This window comes from Trifolium pratense, linkage group LG6 (genome assembly GCF_020283565.1).
Source record: "Trifolium pratense cultivar HEN17-A07 linkage group LG6, ARS_RC_1.1, whole genome shotgun sequence".
NCBI classification, from domain to species: domain Eukaryota; kingdom Viridiplantae; phylum Streptophyta; class Magnoliopsida; order Fabales; family Fabaceae; genus Trifolium; species Trifolium pratense.
In genome coordinates, this window is record NC_060064.1 from 39,927,026 (window position 1) to 39,951,325 (window position 24,300).

Genomic DNA, 24,300 nt, shown 5'->3' on the forward strand with positions numbered 1-24,300 from the left:
AATATTTATTTTGGAGGTTATATTATCAAAACAAAACTTTCAAAGTTGGTGTCGAGAACTCCCTATGTCGAAGCAGAAAAGCGTTTCGAGAGTTGTAGAGGATGCGTATAGTTTTGGTTTTACCAGGAGGCTATCGAAGGCGCAAAATCGAATCGAGAGATAGTTGGGCCAAGCCCAAAAAAGAAACAACGAACGGCCCAAAAGATCTTGGCGCGCGCTGAAGGAATGAAAGATGAAAGTGGAGAACGTGGTCGACGTGGCAAATGAAGGAGCGTCCAGATGATCAAGAAACAGTTACCACTTAGTAGTAGTATTTATAGTAGTTTTTCATTCTGAACAAGGGTCACAAAATATATACAAATATTCTCTCTAAAAATTCTAAGTACTCAGCGATCGAACGAACGGAATTCGAAGGAGAAATGTATGTTTTGTGAACCATCTTTATTTGTAATTGTTTTTTCATTCAATGCAATGCAATTTGTTTTCCAGTAATTTTTTCTAAGTCTGAATCCAGATACTTGCTTGAGAAACTGCTACTTCGAGGCGATTCGAATTAGTTTCTCGTGTATGCTTTAAAATATTTTAATTCCTAAGTGTTCGTTTCCCTATTCAAACGAACCTTCAAACAGTTTTCTTGAAACGAACAAACACAAAATTGTCCTGAGATTTACTAGTTGATCTCGCGAGTTTAAATACTTAAACTAGCGGTTGTTTACCAAATTCCAACGTAAACAAATTGGCACGCCCAGTGGGACTGGTTTTGTGTTTGTTAAAGTTGTGTTTATTTTTATATTGTGGAATAAAAAACTTGTTACTTGCATATAACCCATGATAAGTTAGGTTATGGTTAAAACTACTCAGAGATCTAATCCTAGTAAAACTCCAAGTTCTAGTGCGATGAGTAGCGAAGCAAGTTCGAGTGGTGGAGTCGATCCACCTCCACAAAGTGTGGTAACATCTGAGTTAGTGAATGTTCCAATATTCTCCAGTCCAACCATTTCGACTGTGCATGATGTTATTCCAACTTTGCCAATTCCAACTATGGCAATTCCGACCGTAACTGCTGGTTTTGGACGTTCGAAACCACCGTCAGGTCAGGGTTTTATGTATGGGCCTCCCCCTACACTTGGTTTAGGGATGCCAAGTTTCGAATCTGATAGGTATACTTCGTCAAGGGTAACTCCTACACCCTTAACGACTGCATCTGTGTTGTCTTTGAGACAACAAATGGATGAGAGCAACCATGAAATGGTTAATCTCTTAACACAACAAATGGGTACTGTGTTTAATCCATTAATTCAGAATACCAACGAGAGTTATCAAATGTTGGCATTTCAAATGAGTCGAATTGCAGATTTTTTTGGGACACCCCCACCTCCTCCTAGAGTAAATCCCATTACTCCACAAGTAATACTACCTGCAATGTCTTCGACTCCAGTGCAGCAAAGGCCAACCTATGTGGCTACTGAAACAGTTCCTAACCCAACACCTACACCAGTTGTACAAGAGGAAACCTATTATCCTCACGAGGTTAATCAAATGCCTCAATTAGTAAATCAAAACCCTCCTGTTATGAACCCAAATCCACAAGTGGTACATCAAAACCCCCCAGTGGTAATGGTTAGGAGGAACCAGGATCCTGACGAGGTAGTGCGAGAGGTGCAAAACAATAATTTGCTTGGCCAACACAATTTGGCTAACATGGTCGAAACGATTTTGGCCCAAAACGGCCTAAACACGGGTTGTCGAAGGCCAAACTTTGTCTCTGCCTTCACTGAATATGTGCTGCAAACCGAGTTACCAAGAGGTTGGAAAGTCCCAAAATACACTAAGTTTGCTGGGGACACTAATGAATCAACCGTAGAACATATTGCCAGGTATCTAGCTGAGTCTGGGAATTTGGCGAATAATGAAAATTTGCGAATGAAGTATTTTCCTAATTCGCTTACCAAGAATGCATTTACTTGGTTTACAACTTTGCCTCCCAATTCGATCAATAGTTGGGCCCAATTGGAAAGGATTTTCCACGAGCAATTTTATATGGGCCAAACCAAGATAAGTTTGAAAGAGTTAGCCAGTGTAAAAAGAAAAAACCTAGAGTCAATTGATGACTATTTAAATAGGTTTCGTTTGCTGAAATCCAGGTGCTTTACTCAAGTGCCTGAACACGAGCTAGTGGAAATGGCTGCTGGTGGGTTAGATTATTCAATTCGAAAGAAATTGGATACCCAATACCTTCGAGACATGTCACAGTTGGCTGACAGAGTGAGACAAATCGAAAGGTTAAAAGCTGAAAAAGTTAGAAATTCTAAGTTTCAGAAAAAGAAAGAAATAGGTTTTGTTGATTCCTATGATAATGAAATTGATTATGAAACGAGTGATGAATACTTAGATTTCGACGATAGTGATATTAATGTGGCTGAATTAAAGCCTGGGCCTCCTTACACTTGCAAATTGTTGAGGCCGTCGAATGGAAAAAATCCTATCGAACCAAAAAATGATAAGTTTGTTACAAAGACTTATACTTTCGACATTACTAAATGTGATGAGATTTTTGATTTATTGGTGACTGACGGCCGAATTATTGTGCCAAAAGATATGAAAATACCACCAATAGAACAAAGAAAGAAAAGAGGTTATTGTAAGTTTCATAATTATTTGGGACATAAAACTTATCAATGTGTTGTTTTCAGGGATTTGGTGCAAAAAGCGCTGAATGAAGGAAGGCTGAAGTATGCTGATAAGGCAAAGCCTCCAATGAAGGTAGATTCAGATCCCTTGCCACCTGCAGACGCTACCTATGTCGAAGTCTATGACTGCAACATGGTTGAAGTGATAGACGCTGCTGCTCCAATCAAGGCTGTGCCTGAAGAGGAGTATGAAAAGAGGGTACGTGAGGTGTACCCCAATGCTGAGGAAGAATTGGTGGACTTCCTAAATAGGTGCAAGCTGAAGAATGCTGAAGTGATGCTTTGCCCTAGATGCAGTGCTGTGTGCGACAAAGAGGCTACTGCAGGCCTTCAAAGTGTTGTACCTTATGCTGAAAACAAGAGAAAATGGCCAAAATCTAGGCCAAATCAGAAAGCTTGGCCTTACAAAGGAGCCAACTGGGGAAAGCCTATTACCAAAGGCCTTTCGATCCAGCAAAGGCTAGGCCCCCAAAACACTTTCAAACCATCTGGGAGAGCACCTGTTAACCAATGGGTGAGTGGACAGTACGTCACTTTCAATCGAAGGATGATGGAAAATGGAAGCTCTAGCAATGTTAATGTGAACATTGTATCTGAACCCAAGGGTTCAAAAGTGGTAGCTGGGAAGGAAAAAGTGAATGCTGCCACTGAAGTCAACAAATACTCTTATAGGAATAACTATAAGGGAAAAAATCCTATGACCCGCACTCAGTGGCGAAGGTTCCAGAGGAAACAAAAGTTGACAACAAAAGAGGCAGAGGCTGGGGGCAAGGCTGTAGCAACCCAGAAGGCTGAAAAGGTTGAAATGGCCAAGAGGCCAGTAAAGGAGAGGCTTTCCATAATATTGGAAGAGCCAATAGCTGAAAATGCCCAAGGAGGGGCAGAAGATGAGGATGACATGGAGGATGATGATCTCCTGGATGAGGGGTCTGATTTTGATGTTATGGTCAATGTGGTGTCGATTCTGCCACTGGAATATGATATACCTACTGAAGTCAATGAGCTGGAAGAGGACTTCGAAGCCCTCAATTTGGCTGATCATAAGCCAATGTGTTATTATGTTATGCAAAATGGTTGTGTCGAAGAGCAAAAAGCTGTCTTCGAAAAACCAGATCTGGGAATGCAGAACCACTTGAAGGCTTTGTTCATTAGGGCGAAAGTCAATAATGTGGGAATCAATAAAGTCTTAGTGGATGGAGGAGCTGTGGTGAACATCATGCCTCACTTCATGTTGAAGAAATTAGGTCTCTATGACACAGACCTTCATTCCCACAATGTGGTGTTGGCCAACTATGAAGGAAAAACTGGTCATTCCCTGGGGGCAGTACAGTTGGAAGTTTGTGTTGGTAGTACAGTTCGAAAGACCTTGTTTATGGTCATAGCTGCCAAACCTAATTACAATCTGTTATTAGGTAGAGAATGGATACATGGTGTTGGAGCTGTTCCCTCAACCATGCACCAAAGATTAATCATCTGGAGAGAAGATGGTTTAGTCGAGAACGTAGAAGCAGATCAGAGTGCATATGTTTCAGAGACAGGCACTGTGACTTTACAGAATTTCGACAAAAACCTGGCCTCGATTGCTCCTTGTGGTGAGCAAGATGCTGCCTTCGATCCAAATGAAGTGGTATCAAAAAATGTATACCACTCAGTTAAGTTGCATCCAACCCATGGCTTTTGTTGGGAAAGGGAAGACATAGAGAAACCCTTGTGTGAGGATGCATACCCACCAGTGTCTGGATGGGTCAACCATGATGAGTTTGATGATTAAGTCCCCAGCATGGGATCGAATTACGGCTTACGCAGCCGAGAATAGAATCAAAATGGCTCTTGAGGCCATTAATGTTCAAGAAAATATGGCCGTCGAAGCCAACGATGACTTAAGGGACGAATTGGCCTTGGAGGCTAGTGAAGTAAATGATGGGAAAAAGCAAAGGTTAGATTGCATCTATGATGATGAGCCTTTGGGTTTTGAGAAAGATCCACATAGTTCGACTCAGAGAATGCAAGCCCAAGACCCTTTGCAGGAGGTTGATATTGGAGATGGCTCTGTTAAAAGGCCAACTTACATTAGTGCCAATATAGACCCAACCTTAAGAGAAAAAATGGTCGAGTTGCTTAAGAAATACAGAGACTGCTTTGCATGGGACTATAACGAAATGCCTGGGTTAAGCAGAAATCTTGTGGAGCATAGGCTACCCCTTCGACCAGATAAGAAACCAGTAAAGCAGCTTCCAAGGAGGTTTGCACCGGAAATCATGACAAAGATCAAAGCAGAAATTGAAAGGTTGCTCAAATGCAAGTTCATTCGAACAACCAGGAGATTTCCTTGGCTTTGTTGTGCATAAGAAGGGCATAGAAATTAACCAAAATAAGACAAAGGCTATCATGGAGACAGAACCTCCAGGAACGAAGAAACAGCTTCAATCTTTGCTAGGAAAGGTCAATTTCTTGAGAAGGTTTATATCAAACCTAAGTGGTAAAGCTCAACCTTTTTCTCCACTGCTGAGGCTCAAGAAAGGTGATGTATTTGAATGGGGAATGGAACAACAAAAGGCATTTGATGATATTAAGGCATACTTGTCGAAGCCTCCAACTTTAATGCCTCCTATTCGAAACAAAGCAATGAAGTTGTACATCGCAGCATCAGATTCGACTATTGGAAGCATGCTCGCACAAGAGGATGAAAATGGCGTAGAAAAGGCTATTTACTATCTAAGTAGAATCTTGAATGATGCTGAGACTAGATATAGTCCAATTGAAAAGCTTTGTCTATGTTTGTATTTCTCTTGTACCAAACTTAAGCAATATATCAAACCAGTTCATGTTTATGTTTATTCTCATTTTGACATCATTAAGCATATGTTGTTTAAACCAATTTTGCATAGTCGAATTGGGAAATGGGCTTTAGCTTTAACTGAATATTCATTGACTTACCAACCCCTGAGGGCTGTAAAGGGTCAAGTAGTGGCTGATTTTCTTGTTGACCACTCGGTGGCTGAGACCTCAATAACATATGTAGAACATGAACCTTGGATGTTGTACTTCGATGGCTCGAAGCACAAACATGGTACAGGAGTTGGAATCTTAATCATTTCTCCTTTAAAGATTCCAACAAAATTTAAGTACAAAATTAATGGAACATGCTCCAATAATGAAGCCGAGTACGAGGCTTTAATTGTAGGTCTAAAGATTATTTTGGACTTGGGGGCAAAACATGTTAAAATCAGAGGAGATTCTGAGTTAGTAATAAAACAATTGACAAAGGAATACAAATGCATTCAAGAACATTTGATGAAATACTTTGTCATTGCCTTCTCGTTACTAAAACGGTTTGATTCGTGCGACATTCAACACGTGCCTCGAATCGAAAACCAAGAAGCCAATGACCTAGCCCAAATTGCTTCTGGTTATAAGGTAACGGGGAAAAAATTAGATGAGATAGTTGAAATTAAAGAAAAACTAATCTCATGTGAGGTAATACCCTATCAGCTGGGGGCAAATGAACCAAATGGCGAAAGGGAGTCCGAAATGGCTGATGCACACTTTGATGAAGTAATGACTGAAGTCTTTGTGATTGACAATTTGGCTGACACGGATTGGAGACAACCCATTGTTAAATACATAGAAAATCCAACAGGTACAGCCGATAGGAAGGTTAAGTATAGAGCCTTGAATTACACAATCATGGGAAATGAACTATTTAAGAAGACTCCTGAAGGGGTTTTGTTGAAATGCCTAAATGAAAACGAAGCGTATGTAGCAGTTTCAAATGCCCATAGTGGAGCCTGTGGTGCCCATCAAGCAGGCCACAAGATGAAATGGCTTTTGTTTCGACAGGGTTTGTATTGGCCTTCCATGCTTAAGGACTGCATAGAATATGCGAAAGGTTGTCAAGAGTGTCAAAAACACGCGGGGATACAACACGTCCCTGCCAGTGAGTTGCATTCGATTATCAAACCTTGGCCTTTTAGAGGCTGGGCTTTAGATTTAATTGGTGAAATAAGGCCCGCGTCATCCAAGAACCAACGTTATATACTAGTTGGGATTGATTATTTTACCAAATGGATAGAGGCTGTTGCCCTGACAAATGTGGATCAGGAGACAGTGATCAATTTTATCCAAGACCATATTATTTATAGGTTTGGGCTTCCTGAGACGATCACTACAGACCAAGGAACGGTGTTTGTTGGTCGAAAGATGCAAGATTTTGCTGAACAATTGGGTTTTAAGCTAATGACTTCGACGCCTTACTATGCTCAAGCAAATGGCCAAGTTGAAGCAGCCAACAAGGTTATAATTAGTTTAATTAAGAAGCACGTTGCCCAAAAGCCAAAGAATTGGCATAAGACCTTGGATCAAGTCCTATGGGCATGTAGGAATTCCCCTAAAGAGTCAACAGGTTCGACACCTTTTCGACTAACATATGGTCACGATGCCGTGTTACCTGTTGAAATAATGATGCAGTCGATTCGAGTACAAAGGCAATGGGAACTACCTCCTGATCACTATGAGAACATAATGTTAGATGAGTTAACAGACGTGGATGAGGAAAGGTTGCAGGCGTTAGATGCTTTGATTCGACAAAAAGAACGAATTGCTAGAGCATATAACAAAAGGGTTAAATCCAAACTCTTTGACGTAGGAGACTTAGTTTGGAAAGTCATCCTCCCCATGGACAGACGAGATCGAGTCTTTGGAAAATGGTCACCCAATTGGGAAGGACCATTTAAGATTTCTCAAGTTTTGTCAAATGGAGCCTATGAGATTGAAGAGTTAACTCCTGAGAGACGTTCAGTCAATATGAATGGCAAATATTTAAAGAAATACAAGCCAATGTTGCAAGAAATAACCATAAAAAATGAATAACGCAAGGATAAAATTTGCAAGATGGTAAAAGAAAATGCCAAGAATCAATTTTTATTCATACAAAATCAACAATACAACCAATCATTCAAGAATGTTCAAGAAAATACAAGAAATGGTTGAATGTTGAAAGATAAACACTTAAGGTTTACCCTGAACCCGAGTTTCCTCATCCTTTGAATCAGAATTGGAAAGTTCTGAGATTTGAGAGTCTTCATCCTCAGAAGAAGGAGTTGGAGTTCCTGGGTATTCTTCATCAGGTTCTAGGGTACTGAGGAACTCAAGGTAATCCTCATCTTCATCATCTGAACTAGAGCTTGAAGAATCAGAAGAGAGAATGATGGTTTCTACTACCTTGGCTGGTGCCGGCCTAGGGCGAAGGATTCTAGGGCGTGGAGGTTTGGAAGCTGGAATCTTGATTCGTCCCCTTCCAAGAGGACGTGGTGTGCTTGAGCCCGGGGAAGAGGAAGGAAGATTTTTCTTGTTATCCATTCTTTGTGGAGAGGTGTTGATGTGTTAATTGGTGCAAAGTGCTGAACAAAAGAGTTGCAAGGCGTGGGTATTTATAGAAGGATTAATACGCGTTAATAGCTAGGCAGTTACAACTAACCACGGTCAGTTTGCATAGGAAATGCCATTGCATTAATGCTCAAAGCCATGTAGTTAATTATGTTGACTGCTTTGGGAACATGTTCGCTTCATTCCTTACAAAGTGCCATTAATAAGGCTTGGGAGAGTGACCCAAAAGAAGGAAAGCAAACAACAACAAAGGAATAAAATACTCAGCCAATATATGAACATGCAGCATTAAAAAGCCAAAACGGGCATGCATTCAAAAGGCATGTACGAAATTGTTTGACAGTTGCTAGTGTTAAAAGATTTACAATTACGACATCCAAAAGAAAAAAAAACTTGAGACTAAAAGGAAAATTTATAAAGTCAAGGTTGTTGTTGGGATGTTGAAGGAGGCTTTCGATTGGCCGCTTGAAATTGGTAATACTGAGTTCGAATGGACGCCAGTTTACGTTGTAGCATTTCCTTATCACTAGCAAGGTGCTCAACTCGCTTCTGGACAGCTAGACCATCACTGTAGTGTTGGATACCTTCACGTGCTAGCTCATCAAGCTTAACCTTTTGTGCTTCAATAGCCACTGCAGCTAGCTTTTCCATCTTAGCCTCCTCTTGTCGAATCTTTGCCTTTAGCGCTTCGATTTCAGATTGCCATTGAGCAATATTGTTCTCACAAGCCACAAGTTGCTCAAGAGCTTCATCAGAGGCAGCCTTGATAGTTGTGACCTCTGCATTGCAACTATTAGCTTGCTCGAAATGGTGTTGCTGGGTGGCAAGCAGAGATGTCAAAAGGCTGCTAGTCCTGGTTAGGAGCTGAGATTGACTAACGAATTGTTCTAAAAAGGTTTCAGCCTGAGTCACTAGAAGGAACATGGCTTCGTCAGTCCTTGGGTTCTGCAGCTTGCGAAAAAGGGCTTTGATGTTGTAATATATAGAAGAATCATGTTCAAGCAGGCCCAGCATATCCCCATTAAGGATCTCTCGCCTAAATCTGATTTCGTGCTCAAACTGTTCTTGCGCAAGTGCATCTTCCTTATCTTCCGTGTTCCCAACAGCAGAGCTAGAGGCGCCATGACTTGATAAAAGCTTGTTGAGTGCATCTGCCGGGGTTAAATCTCTTAGCTCTTTGGCAAGTTCAGCCGGTAAGACAACAGTAGGAAATGGCTTCGACACGGAAGTTCCCTCTTCACCAAGTGAATCACCAATATAGGAGTTCCCATCTTCAGAGTCGAAAGTGCCAGCACTGGGTGAACTAGACTCATGGTTCGACCCACTTGGTTGTGGTTGATTGGTAGTGGAGTGCTCGCCATCAACTGTTGGCCTTTGTTCAGTATTAGCAATGGGGTCAGCTTGAAAGTTAGTTGGAGGATCATTATCAGCCAATACTTGGGCAGGATTTGTCGAAGGATTCTGTTGTGGTAAGCTTTGATCGAGTTGGTCCTCTTCATTGCTAGGTTTAAGGGTATCATCTTCGAAAGCGTGGTGGGGCGAGCCAGGAGCTATGGGTGGTGATGAGGTTTCAGCAAGAATGGCCGTTCCGACAGGCTGAGGAGATGGGATTTTTTCTGCAACATCTTCAGGATGTGCATCGCTTGGTCCTTCGACCACCCCCTCCGCCGCTTTGCTAGGAGTAGGCTCATCCTGAGAAATAACTTGAGCAGAGTTTTGTGGCTGAAACAAATAAAACCATGAAAGAATGAGTAACACAGCCAAAAGCTGGAGAAGTAACAAGAAATAAGAATGGCTTACTTGGGTTTGAGGGGTAGCAGAAGCTTCAGGCTGTGAAGTTGTTTCTTTTGCAGTAGCAGAAGCCTCGACAACAGTGGCTGCAGCAGGAGACTTTCTGTGCTTCTTTTTCTTCTTCTTCTTCCTCTCCGATTGCTCTAAAGGAGGGTCCTCAGGTGACGCCAGAGTATCAGGTTGTGCCTCAATCTCAGAGGACTTGTGTTCAGGAGTACCTTCTTGGTTGGGTTGGTGTTCTTTTTTCTTCTTCTTCTTTTTCTTCTTCTCATCAGTAATGGGTTCAGCGTTATGAGGGAGATCTTGAATAGTGGCAGTGTTAGTCTGCTCAGGGATGGTCGAAAGGACAGGAATATCCTACAGGCCACAGTTCAGTAAGTTCACATTCAAGACAAAAGAAAAAGAAGTCTTAAGCTAAATGGATACCTTATCTGGAGCACTCGAACAAGTAGCTGGAATAGTTCTTTGTTTCTTCGAAACAGAAGGAGTTTCAGTTGAATGAGACCTTTTGCGCGAAGCAATCTGGAAAGGGCATATCAAAGTTAATATGGACATCCTACAAAAGTGTGAGAAGCCACAAAAAAGGCAAAGGCCTACCTTTAGTTCAACCTTAGGTGGTGGAGGAAGAGGTTTGCTAGAATTGCTAGAACCTGCCTTCGACTTACTCCCTGCATTGGAGAAGTGCGCATAAGAGAAAAGCACGCAAGGTAAAAATGATGCAAGTAAAAGTAAAACTAAAAGAATACCTCTGGCGTTCAATTTCGACTTAATCTTGTTCAAAATAGATGAGTCGAACCCATTAGAGATAGCAGTGAGTAAGGCAGTCTTGTCAACCAGGCGTCCTTCATAGTGTCGAGACCACCAAGTAAAAAATTCCCTAGTGCAGGCATGTGAGGGAGCGAAGTCGAATGGGGTAAGCTCATAAGAAGGCTGATTGAAGTGGTTCAAGAATGAATGGAACTGTGGTTCTGTCATGCCATGCTTGCCTAAACAAACCTCCCTTTCTTCCAAGTATATGCTCTTAGGGAGTATTTGAGTTAAGCCAAATTGGCGAGACACCAGGTTTGGGAAGTAGCCAACTAACCCAAAATCTCCAGAGGTCAAGCCAATTCGACAAGACAAGACTGTAGGCGTCAAGTAAGCATTCCAAATGTTGTTGGTTACCATCTCAAATTCTGGTGGAGAAGGAAATCTGTGAGTAAACCAAGGAGGACCAAGTGGCCTATCCATAAAAGGAGCAAAGCTAGGCTTAAACTTCTTCAGGCTGAGAAAAGCATTAAAATACTGTTGGAAGGCTACATCATAACCAAGGCCTCTTTCCCTAGGCACCATCCTCGCCAGCCTTGTGCCTTCGATTTGACGTGTTCTCGATTCCTCATAGTATGGCTCAGGTAAGAAAAGGTCGAGCTCAGCATGAAAGGTGGCAGTTAGCCATAGTTGCAGCAACCAAAAAGGGCCAGCACCCAAAAAGGTAGATCCATCGCCTGTTCTCTTAAGGTGTTCACAAGCATCCCTCATGGATTCATAAAGACATCCAAGAACAAGTCGAGCAAAATTGAATTGCTGACATTCATGTAGTTGAATAGCCATAGGGATGAATTTCTTGGCTACTTGGAGAGATTGAGTGCAGAAGACATACTGCGATAGCCATAAGGTTAGGAAAGCAACGTGTTCATCGTCACTTACTTCATCGCTAGTCTTTCGATTTTCCACGATGTATTTGGAGTAAGATTTGTTTCGAAAATCAAATTTGATGGTGTCGGAAGCTTTGCAAGGATCATAAGTGTCGCCAAGAGGCGATAAGCCAGTAATGGCAGCAACATCCAGCAGTGTAGGAGTCATCATGCCACATTCGAAGTGGAAGGTGTTGGTAGAAGACTCAAAGAAGTGTAAAGCAGCAATAATCATCTCTTGCTGGTATTTAAGGCCTGTCCGAGAGAGCTGAATAAGGTCATAAATACCACAGGCTTGCCAAATATCAGCCTTATCACGTTGTACCCTGTCTAACCAGCCAAGATATTGGTCATTCAAAGAAGGAGCCGATCGAAACACTCTGTTAGGCGCCTTGATATAGCTAAAATTATAGGGTTCACTAATGAAAACCCTAGGAGCACAAGGTTTATAAACAGGAAAGATAGACAGAACCTTGGAATTACGGCTTTTATCACTTGGTTTGGGTCCCCCAAACGCATGCACAAGGTTATCAACAGAATAAGGAAAGATTAATTGACTTTCCCAAAACTTTTGCAAGTCCAGACGCAACGATGGTTCTGGAACCACATCCTCATCGTAAGAAGAAAGAGTGGCGGCGGTCCACTTACCGGCGTAAGGAAGGAATTTTCTGACACCTGAATCTGACGCCATTGATGTATAAAGATGACGTGAAAGAATGGTGATTAGGGTTAAATTTGGGAATCACAGGTTGTTTGCAACGGTTGGGGAAAATCCGAGTGAAAAGAAAGTTGATGACTGGGTGATAAGTAGAAAAGTGAAGACAAGAAGTCTTTTGGAAGCAAGAATTCAAGAAAGAATCGCAGAAGATGAAGAAGAAGATGAACAGTTGACAGAGCAAAAAATTGGAGAAAAACGCAATAAAGGAAGAATCTGGCTATTTATAGAGGCACACGGATTGAGGAAAATAGCAAATTTTTTCAACTTCCTATGTTGACAAGTGTCCAAACCCCTGGACAGGTGGAAAGAAAAAACAAGTTTTGGAGCCAATCCAAAGTTTTGAATGGCAGCCTAAACGATAAGAGAGATAAATGGAAAAGAAAGTTATCCATTAATACTTTCAAAAATGCCACTTCCTCTTTCGATAGACACCGTCGAAAATGGCATTTTTGGGGGGCAATTTGTTGGACATAAATTTGGTATTTATTAATTAAATATAATTGGTGGGTCCAATATTTATTTTGGAGGTTATATTATCAAAACAAAACTTTCAAAGTTGGTGTCGAGAACTCCCTATGTCGAAGCAGAAAAGCGTTTCGAGAGTTGTAGAGGATGCGTATAGTTTTGGTTTTACCAGGAGGCTATCGAAGGCGCAAAATCGAATCGAGAGATAGTTGGGCCAAGCCCAAAAAAGAAACAACGAACGGCCCAAAAGATCTTGGCGCGCGCTGAAGGAATGAAAGATGAAAGTGGAGAACGTGGTCGACGTGGCAAATGAAGGAGCGTCCAGATGATCAAGAAACAGTTACCACTTAGTAGTAGTATTTATAGTAGTTTTTCATTCTGAACAAGGGTCACAAAATATATACAAATATTCTCTCTAAAAATTCTAAGTACTCAGCGATCGAACGAACGGAATTCGAAGGAGAAATGTATGTTTTGTGAACCATCTTTATTTGTAATTGTTTTTTCATTCAATGCAATGCAATTTGTTTTCCAGTAATTTTTTCTAAGTCTGAATCCAGATACTTGCTTGAGAAACTGCTACTTCGAGGCGATTCGAATTAGTTTCTCGTGTATGCTTTAAAATATTTTAATTCCTAAGTGTTCGTTTCCCTATTCAAACGAACCTTCAAACAGTTTTCTTGAAACGAACAAACACAAAATTGTCCTGAGATTTACTAGTTGATCTCGCGAGTTTAAATACTTAAACTAGCGGTTGTTTACCAAATTCCAACGTAAACAGGAGGACAAGAATTTGTGCGCTTTCCGCGAAGCACAGTCCTGTCACAACCCCTAGATTCCACTTTAGCATTTCGATTAACGAGTCGTTCCTGAGCATCGGACAAAAGAGGAGTACCACTTCTTCTAAAGTCAGTAGTCTCCTTTGGAGAGCAAAATGAAGATTCCACACAACCACTAGCTGGGCTACTGGTTTCCGTTGCCTGCACAGACTTCCTCCCTACTTCCCCCTCACCATTAAGGTTATATTTTGGCATGGCCATCATCTCCGCATCATTCTGACCTTGGAAACCTTCACAAACATCTCTTTCCAGTCCCTCCGCAATACTCTCAATCACTGCGTCAACATTGCGTCGTTCTTCAAGATCAATGTGCCCCTCTTCGAAATCAAAGTGTGATGCCTCCGACTCACTATCATCCACAAAGAGACAGGTGTCCTCCCCCATAGCATACCCCCATTCTTCCACTATATTGATATCCACCGTTAAGCCATCCACCATGACAGTCTCAACTATTTTGATTATGTCTAAATCCGACGTGGCAATTAGGACCCGGGCGAAGTCCAATCTGCCCCTATCCACGGAGAAACTATCCGCCCGTAAAAAACTACCACAATCAAGCACACAGAGCTTAAAAAACTTAACATTCCAAGCATTTAGCGGAATACCATACAAACGAACCCACGCTCCTCTCCGATAGGGTAGCACGTCCTCACCCCACCTCATCCAATTCGAGAAAATAAGGCTAAAAATCTCCTTAGCACCCTTCACAATAGGCAAAACATCTACCCCTTCGGAGCTTCGAACAAAAACCTTATCCACCCCAATAGGACTAATGACCAAATTGCTGAAGCCTGCATCAGAAATTCTATTATCCACCACAGTAGACACCTCACCGTTTATGACTGTCGCCACCAACCCATATTGAGCCCACTTCGCATCTTCTGGCTCTGTCCGATAGTTGCGTATAAAGGTTCTGCGTATTTTCTCCTGCACAGCATCGTTAGGCATCTCCGCCTCCTTGGGCTTCACGTCCTCCCCATACTTCTGAGCTTTTTTCCTAACTTCCCGCTGCTGGCCCATCCCAAGTTTGATAACAATGTCCCCCACACACACACCATCCGAAGGCCCAGATCCCTCCTTCACAGCGCCATTGGCTTCACCACTCTGCTTTTTCAACCCCGGCTTTGAGGTACTTGCGCCACCACCTGCTTGTGGAACATGCTTTGTAACACCATTGGGTCTAACCTTCTCTAAGGTCCCATCCACTTCCTTTTGCCGACTAACCGTTTCTACCGCAGGTTTCTTATCACCCCCCGTGTTGTGACGATGAAAAAGAGCAACACTAGCCCGAACACGGTAATGTCCGAACCAAACAGCATTCAAGGCCTTTGTCATTTTAGATATGTCTTTTACATTAGAAAATCTAACAAAACCATAGGGCTCGCCATATCTATTAGTCTTTTTAGAAACAAAAACATCCTCCAACATCCCACACACCTCAAAACCTTTTCTAAGGAAAAAATTCGACAGTAATGGCGGAAAATTCGTAAAATAAAACGATACATACCGTTTAAGTTCAGAATCCAATTTTCCACCATCACTAGGTTTGCTCAGCACCTTATTCCTACCCACATCAGACACAGCTTGATTATCCTGACTATGCACACTAATTCGGCCATTACTCCTTCCCCTCCTATTCTTCAAGCTCGCCGTCCTCCTTCTCTCTCCCTGCTGCGACTGATTCCTTCTCACCGACCTTCCTCTGCCTTCACGAAGCTTCAGGTGCTGCCTTTCTGTTACAGATGCTGAACGAGATCGATTGCCATGGCGAAAAGACGAGAATGAGCGATGAAAACAGTGTGATGAACGAGGATAAATCCCTTTTCCTTGTCGGCGATGCCTGCTATCAGACTCACAGTTGAAACACGATTTGTTCCTCCCTACCTGGACGATGTCACGCGCGCCATGGTTGCTACTGCGATGTCGAATCATTAAAAGAATGATGTCTGAGTTTTGAACGCGATCGATTCCTGTAGCGTGATCTGGTATGGTGTGATCTGCCTGTCACTCGATCGTCCTGTCTAAGCACTTTCCGTCGTCGTTGTCTCACCTCCGACCATTCCCCGCTATCCATCGAAGTGCCCCCCCGTTTGTGCCTTACTTCCGGTGAAGGCGATGACCGAAGCCGCCGCTCTAGGCTTGCCCTAGGGGCGGTGCAACTCAGTCTCTCTCTACCTCTCTCTCTCTCATAAAATATTTTGTTTTCTCTTCACTTTTATATGTTGTGCTCCTAAAAAAAAATACAATTGATGTTAATGTGTGTCAAAAATAATTATTTCAACATGTACATATAGAAAATTCTTAATTCCACTTAACTTACTTCAAGCCCTCTAAAGTTAGATCCATTAGCTTCGTATTTTTTCCATCCTTTAATTCTATTACATAGGTAGGCTGTTTCATAAAGGTGAGATGTTCCACGGAGAAAAAAATTATTTACAAAAAAAATTGAAAAGTTATCTATATAAATGTTATTGATGTAGGTATATGAAGGATACATAGAGATAACAATGATAAAATATAAGGAGGAGTGATGTGGTATTGTTGAGTGGTTTAATTTGATATAAGTGTTGACGTGGATTAGGGTTATATGAGTGATATGAGAACTATTTAGGAATTATATAGATAGATTATATTATAGTAAAAATTATAAAAATTTGATATTTTAAAAATACTCATCGAGACGAATCTAACAACATCTTATATGCTAATATTTATTTTTATTTATTAGTAGTAAAATATGGTCAAAACAATATGTGTGAATAGTGCAATATAGTCAACTGTGTCAATCAATTTGGGACGGAGGGAGTATCATATCATATGTTTGATGTGTAACCTGAAAATGACATAAATGACAAAATTACCCTTATAACCCAACTAGAACTTTGACCCATGCGGTGCATGGGTCTAATTAGGTGTAATATGTAACAATAAAAAATAAAATACAAAAATTCTAAGAGTATTTTCAATAAGAGTAGTATAGGGAATTTCATGGACTAATTATTCTATATTTGTTTATGTGCTTATTTTATATTTTATATATTTTTAAATAATTTTGGAACCCCATAGTTTTGTTTACTTATTAAAAAAAATTTGTTGATAACTAAAGGTTAAAAAATTGATGATAATTAAAGGTTAAAAAAAATTAAAGACATAATCAAGAACATAAACTTAAGTAGACATCCATAAATAAATAAAAATTGTGATTAATTCCGCTGTTCAAATTTATTGAAAACAGGGTTAACATATTAGGATTCCTAAATTTTTTCATAATTGAAGCACATGTTTTAGCGGTTGAAAGGTTTTATTGTAAGTAAGGGATGCAGGTTCGATGACAATCTGTATTTTTTTAATATAAAGCTGCAATAAAAAGAAAGAGAAAATGAGAGGGGAAAAAATTTGGTTTAGGGTTAGCTTATGTTGGCAACCTTATAATATAAGAGATTATCGGTTTTTAATTGTTTAAATTGTGCAATGAAAATTGATGGTGCTTAATTGTCGTATGAAATCTTTCCTATGAAAGTTGATGGAGCTTAACACTTTGTGGACATAATTTAAATCACAATTGGTCTGCTAGTGCATATTGTATCAATTGATCATTAGTTAATATTAAATCTACAATGTTAAAATCAAAATAATGAATGTGATTAGTGACATGACTATGGTTGTGTTTGGTTGTATTGCAAAAAAAAATGATTTAGCAGAATTGAGTTTGATAATAACTTTCTAAATTACACGTGATAATAACTTTCCAAATCTCACATGATAATTATTCTCTAAATTTATGATCCGGTAGAAAAAAAATATTGATCAGGAAAGACATAAAAATATTTCGTGATGAATAATATAGTCAACAATAATTTTGATATGATATACTTTTAAAATTGATGGTGCTTATCAATTATTGCACATAATTTTAATCATAATTATATATTTACCATAATGGTTGGAAATATTGCCTTGCATTGAAGGGTTGCGGGTTCGAGGGTTGCGCGTTCGAATCATAGTCAAGACAAAATTGTATTATTTTTTAATAAAAATTGCAAGATAAAATGGAGGAAAAACGGGGAAAACAAATTAGGGTTTAGAATTTGTTTGTGTATAGAAGCTTATAATATAAAAGATTAACAATTTTTTCCAATCAAGTTCATACACACAAAGAAATATGTATCTTGAGACACTTTTGCAGAAACACCCTCATCTATCATAACACTCGCCAGTAGAATAAATTATGAGAGCATGAACACAACACCTGTCTTTTGCCTTGAACTATTGTGCATTTTGTTGGCACCTGGTACCTCTTTTCATAATTAATTCTTCTTTAGCTTTTTTTATAAACAAAAATTTAAATACTCTGCAATTTCGAACCAACAACACCTCCTCCAATTCATAATTACATAAACAAATTTTATAGAATTGAGATGTCAAACTATCTATTACTACTGAGAAACCCATTTGATCATCAGTGCCTGCCATAACCAATTTTCTTCAGAATACACGTGAGTAGCCAGACTCAAATGTTAGAATAAGAGCTTAGCCTCTTTCCGTGATTGCCCAAACGATGCTAGAACCCTATAAAACCAATCCACCAAAAACATCGTTTTAATTTCACCACTTAATTCAGTGAGACAAATTTAACATTTTGAGTCGAATGATTTAACCGAACCCCCTCTTCTTTGGGCAAAGACGGAGGAAGAAGAGCAACAGACTGGAGAACCATCGAGGACACTCGCAGAGATGGAAGATGAACGATATAGGTTAATTGAAAGGAGAAGAGGAGTTCAATTTTATTGCAAGATTGAGCATTTGAGCGTAGAGGGCAAAATTAGAAAAGGGTTTCTAGTCTATCGGATTTTTTTTTTCGGGGTGGGTGGGGTAGCTCAGTTGGCACTTGCTGACTGAGCGGGTGTAGGCTGTTGGTCAGGGGTTCGATCCTTGGCAGCAGTAATTGTAGTATTTTCTTTGTAAATAAGTTGGTGGTACTTATAAACCATCAACTTTAAAAAAAAAAAAAAAAAAAAAAAAAAGTCCTATCGGATTATTTCTATTCCAGCTTTTTCTCGAGATAGAAAATACAAAGCGGTGTCGGGATAGGATAAATAAGAGGATTTATGTATCTTGTCTAATGGGTGCATCAAACGCAATATATGAGTGGGATATGATTAATTTTTCCTATCATGTCTTACTATCCCGCCCATCATACGGGTCATGAAGGTTTAAAAATTAATAAGGTGCATCTTTTCTATTTGGATCAAAATATCCTTCATCTTTAATATTTAATCTTTTCTATTTGAATCAAAATATCCTCCATCTTTAATATTTAAAAGTAGTAAAATGAAGGTTAGTTTTGTAACTTTGATTAAATTATGTACTTCATCCGTCCCAAAATATAAACAAAAATGAGTTAATTTTTTTTTATTTGGTTAAAGATTTGAACCAAATACATTAACTTTTGTTGACCAACTTTTGCTTATATTTTGGGACGGAGAGAGTACATCCACTTGTTAATTTATCCCACTCATATATTGCGTTTGATGCACCCATTAGACAAGATAAATAAATCCTCTTATTTATCCTATCCCGACACCGCTTTGTATTTTCTATCCCGAGAAAAAGCTGGAATAGAAATAATCCGATAGGACTTGTTATCAAAAAAAAAAAAAATCCGATAGGACTAGAAACCCTTTTCTAATTTTGCCCTCTACGCTCAAATGCTCAATCATGCAATAAAATTGAACTCCTCTTCTCCTTTCAATTAACCTATATCGTTCATCTTCCATCTTTGCTCCTCTAACCTTCATCTCTGCGAGTGTCCTCGATGGTTCTTCAGTCTGTTGCTCTTCTTCCTCCATCTTTGCCCAAAGAAATAGCTTCAAAATTAAATGATTTTTCGAAATTTTGATATCCAAAAAATGTTTCAATAAAATAATTAAATACCTAAAATAACATTTTAAGAATAACTATACAAACCAAATTTTCATTTGAAGTTTTTATAAAAAATTTATTTGTAATTTTTTTTTACTCAAAATTATTTAACACTACAAAAATCTATATCAATAAGGCCCTAAATGAGTATTAGAAGGGAGGGGGTGGTATTTATACGTAGGTTGAGCCGAAGAAATGACGAAAATGGCCTCCTATCTACCAATAAATATGTGCCACGTATATTGTTAAGCTGGCCAAATAAATATCTTACACAAGTTTTACAGAGTTTCTTACAGCATTTTTTTGAAAAAAAATCATTTATTTTATAAAAATAATCACTTCTAAAAATATTGCATATGTTTTGTTATAGATTTTCAAAAAATAAAATAATTAGAAGCTAAAAATAATTAAAAAAAAAATAGCTAAAAATGTTAAAGGAAGAAAGTTATTTTGTAATTAAAAAATAATTTTTACACGTTCCATCCAAACAAACTAAATATAGTACGGAGTATTATTTTATTTAAAAAAAAAAGTGATTTTTATTACAATAAACAAACACAAAGTATTGTTCTATAAAATCTCTAAAAACTTATCTCTAAATTATTCAATATCAAAATCACTATTTTTTTAATACGTAACAAATGAACCCTTATTTTGTGCGATTACGTGCTTCTTTTCCAATTTGTTTGGGTTGGATTGAGATCAATTTGAACAAAACAAGCTTATCCATAACACAGCGGTTCCATTGGTTTTCTCTGTAATTTTTTTTTTAGTAAATTTTCTGTAATATTTTGGTTTAATGAAAATAAATAAATGTTTTTTTTGTCATTGATATTTTACTTTGCCACGTGTCTTATTATTATGAGTGAAAATCGAGATTGCCATTTCCTCCCAAAATGAAGAGGATCTGAACTCAGATTAAATACAGCCACTTAATTAATTTGAAAAATAAAAAAACTGTGTATATCAAAACATTCGTATGGAGATCGTACAATTTATATTGTTTTTGTTCATGAATTCAGAATTTCAGTGATGCTATATGGAACGACTACTTTTGCACGACTACTTGCACGACCACGTGATATGCACACTAGTTTCCTTTTTTTTTATTTTTAATTTTTACAATTAATTGTAATAGCAAATCTCGACACACTGGTTCAGAAATAGAAACTCCCCTTTTATTTTTCATCAAAATGCAACTTCTCTCTTATTTTACAGCGCCAAAATCACTATAGCCACTGTTGGTGCTTGTGGCATATAATGAAAAAGGTTCCGGAAAAATTGGGTAGACTCTCTGATTATGAGTCTATCAAAACACTTTTGCATGATGTGTATATGATTCGTCGAGCATAAGTGATTTCATGGAGAAGTGAGGGAATATGATTGCATGTTATGAGCTGCATGATAACGAATGGTTGAAAGGGCTTTTTGATGAACGACATCGTTGGGTTCCTGTGTATGTTAGAGACACATTTTGGGCTGGAATGTCAACTACTCAAAGAAGTGAAAGTATGAATTCATTCTTTGACGGGTATGTGAACTCAAAGACAACATTAAAGTAATTTGTTGAGCAATATGACAATGCACTAAAAGATAAAATTGAAAAGGAAAGCAAGACTGATTTTAATTCATTTAATACAACAATTGCTTGTATAAGTCGTTTTGGATTTGAGTATCAATTCCAAAAGGCATTTACCAATGAAAAATTCAAACATAAATTTCTTCTTTGATGTACTGCAATGCGTTCTTTGAGAGAAATGATGGTTTGAATTCGATATTTTGGGTTATAGAGAGTAAAAGAGTATATGATAGAAATAAAGACATAAAGTTCAAGGTATTTTTCAATGAGAAAGACTTCGAAATACAATGTGCATGCTGTCTATTTGAGTTTAAAGGAATTTTATGCAGACACATCCTTTGTGTTCTTCAGCTCACAGGTAAAACAGAGTCGGTGTCGTCTTGTTATATTTTGTCAAGGTGAAGGAAGGATATTTAGTGAAGACACGCACTTATTAAATGTGGTTTTGATCATTTAGCTGAAAATATTGAATTGCAACGTGTTAGTAAAGCTTGTGATGCCTTTTACGATGTTGCTTATATGGGGATACATACTGAAGATGATTTATTGAAAGTGATGAATTGGATCAAGAATTTGAAAATTGAATTAACTTGTAAACAAAGCTCTCCTGTGATTATAGAAGAAGAGAGATTAGTTCAAGATCATGCGACTAAAATTCTTGATCCTATAGTATCACAAAAAAAAGGACGACCTCGCGAAAAAAGGAAGACTTCTAAAGTTGATCAAATTGTGAAGAAGAAGTTTGCAAAAAAGAAGACTCAAAATAGCAGTAAAAAGAGTAACAGTGGTCAAACACAAGAAGAGGTGACCTTTAAAATTCTCAAGTTTTTTTTCTATAGTTAAATGTAATACATGGATGTCTAATTTTATTTTTTTGTGGTAGGGGTTTCTATCGGTTCAAGAAACAGAAAATGCAAGGTTTTCTACATCTCAAATCATTGATGAGATTGACACACAAGAGAGCATTCAAGTAAATTTAGCTCCTTTCAATCCAAATAAAAAATATTTTGTTGAAGTAAATCAGGTGCAGATTCAGTCACTCTTTTACTTTTATTTGAACATTTAAAATCTATATTGGAATAAAAGATTCAATACATTTGTTTTACAGGTTCCATATTATACTCAATCTCAAATCATAAATCATAATCTTGGCTATGCAGAACTTTTAGAGGTATTGGATGATTATATTTTCTTAAAGTTTTATAGTCAAGTTTTAATATAGATTAACGATTCTTACATTCATGTGTTCTTTTTGTAGGCACAACACCATATGAATGATAAACCATCATCATCAGGACATGAATGAACCACTGATTTTGGAGATGAGAGTTGAAGATGTCTAATTTGCAAACTTGAAACAACTATTTGACTTTGTTTTATATCAACATTTGAAATTTTAATGTTATTGATGTTGAAGCACTCTTTGTTTTTTATTATTGCAGCAACAATTAGTTTTTTATTTGAAGTAAATTTGTCTTTACATAAAATTTTACAGATGCCAAGTTTTCTAAAACTTCTGTATGATTTACAATGAACTGATAGATGCAGATAATTTGCGATGTAGTAATATGCAATTGTGCCATCTTTTGTTTCTCTGCTATCCAGGGGCAACAAAACTATGTAATCTTGGTGCAAAGATTATTAGATGCAGATAATATTGCAAGCTTTCTAAACAATAATAATCCAAAGTTATGATCATATTTTCAATGTAACCTTCCATCACTGTGATCTAAATCTACGGCATGATAACCAAATACATTGGAGTTGATAGCTTTTGTTTACATTTTTAATGAAGCATTAAAATAAATATAAGACTATAGCCCTTAGCAATAGCATCTTCACTCGATTGCCATTCCACGCCCCTACCGATATCCAAGTAAGTTTCCACGCCTACCGATATCCAAGTAATTGTGGGATTTGTTGAGTTGTTTCACAAGGTGATCGACACTCTATTTCCGGTATTTTGCAGCGTGGTGCTCCAATCATTGGTGTGATTCGATGTGCAGAGCAGGCTTTTTCTGAGTTAATTCGGGTCTGCATAAAATTTGTTTTGATCATGTTTCAATTGATGTGCTGCAATTCAAATTAAGAACAAGTGAAAAAAATAGTTATACAATGACTAAGACTTGATGACTTTACTATAAAGTGTATTTTTTCATTGGGAAAAAATATCAAACATTTGTAAGGTATAAAATAAGGCTTAAAATAATCCGGGTCTGCATAAATGTCAAGCCACAACTAACTGTTTATTGTATATGCACCAACCTAATCCAATGATATAACTTATAAGCTTCAATTTTAAAACTATTCGTTTGGTGCACAGGATAAGAGACAGAATAGGATAACTGTATCATATCCTGCCGCAATCCAGTGTTTGGTGATACAGCAGGATATGATAAGTTAATCCTGAAGCTTATCCTATCCTGTCTCTCTAGTTATAATTCTTATCCTGAATTTGAGCTGAGTTACCAGCAGGATAGGATAAGAAGAAAAAAAATTAATGATTTATTTTATAAAATATATTTTAAAATACATAAAATAAAATTAATAAAATATAAATAATAAAATAATTAATTTTTAAATATATATGTGATTTTCTCACAGGGGTAATTTTGTAATTTATATATTCTAAAAAATCAAAATTTTACTAAAATTACAATATTTTAAAGTAAAATGATTATTAAAAAATTGACAAATAGGGATATTAATTTAAATTTTATAAAAAATTAAATATAATTCTTTTGCAATAGTAGTTTTATTATTTACGTATGAGATATATCATATATTTATTTGGCTTATCTAACATGTATATATTATTGAGTTATTTATTTAATCATGATTCATATAAAAAATTAAACTTGATTATTTTCTCATGATTTTTATTTTAAATTATATAAAATTATTTTATTACTTATTTATATTTTTTATTTATAAAATTCAAAGTATTACAAAATAATTTTTAAAAAATAACAATTGTTTTACAAGAGTAATTTTGTCAATTAATATGTTATATATCTTATCATATTATTATGAGCAAGTATGTATTAAAAACAAAATATAATAGTTATCATGTTTGTTATCATGTGTGCACCAAACATAGGATATGATAACTGAGTATAACTGTTATCCTGCTGTTATCATATCCTATCCTTATCCTGTTTTATATCCTATCCTGTTACTATGCTATCCTGCGCACCAAACGGGCACTCAAAGTCAAAACATTGACATATAAACATTA

At 37.7% G+C, this 24,300-nt stretch overlaps 1 protein-coding gene and 1 pseudogene across 1 annotated transcript; one reads left to right on the forward strand and one right to left on the reverse strand.

Moving 5' to 3' along the window:
• Positions 1 to 13,480: 13,480 nt before the first annotated feature.
• On the reverse strand, positions 13,481 to 15,493 carry LOC123892263. Its single transcript, XM_045942067.1, has one exon. It carries the CDS (start codon positions 15,491 to 15,493, stop codon positions 13,481 to 13,483), a length of 2,013 nt encoding a protein of 670 aa, XP_045798023.1.
• Positions 15,494 to 20,862: 5,369 nt separating this feature from the next.
• LOC123892264 lies at positions 20,863 to 22,368 on the forward strand (annotated as a pseudogene).
• Positions 22,369 to 24,300: the final 1,932 nt, after the last annotated feature.

Bases quoted from the DNA above. Each gene is read 5' to 3' on its own strand.
- LOC123892263 (XM_045942067.1), bottom strand. From the start codon at position 15,493: ATGATTCGACATCGCAGTAGCAACCATGGCGCGCGTGACATCGTCCAG.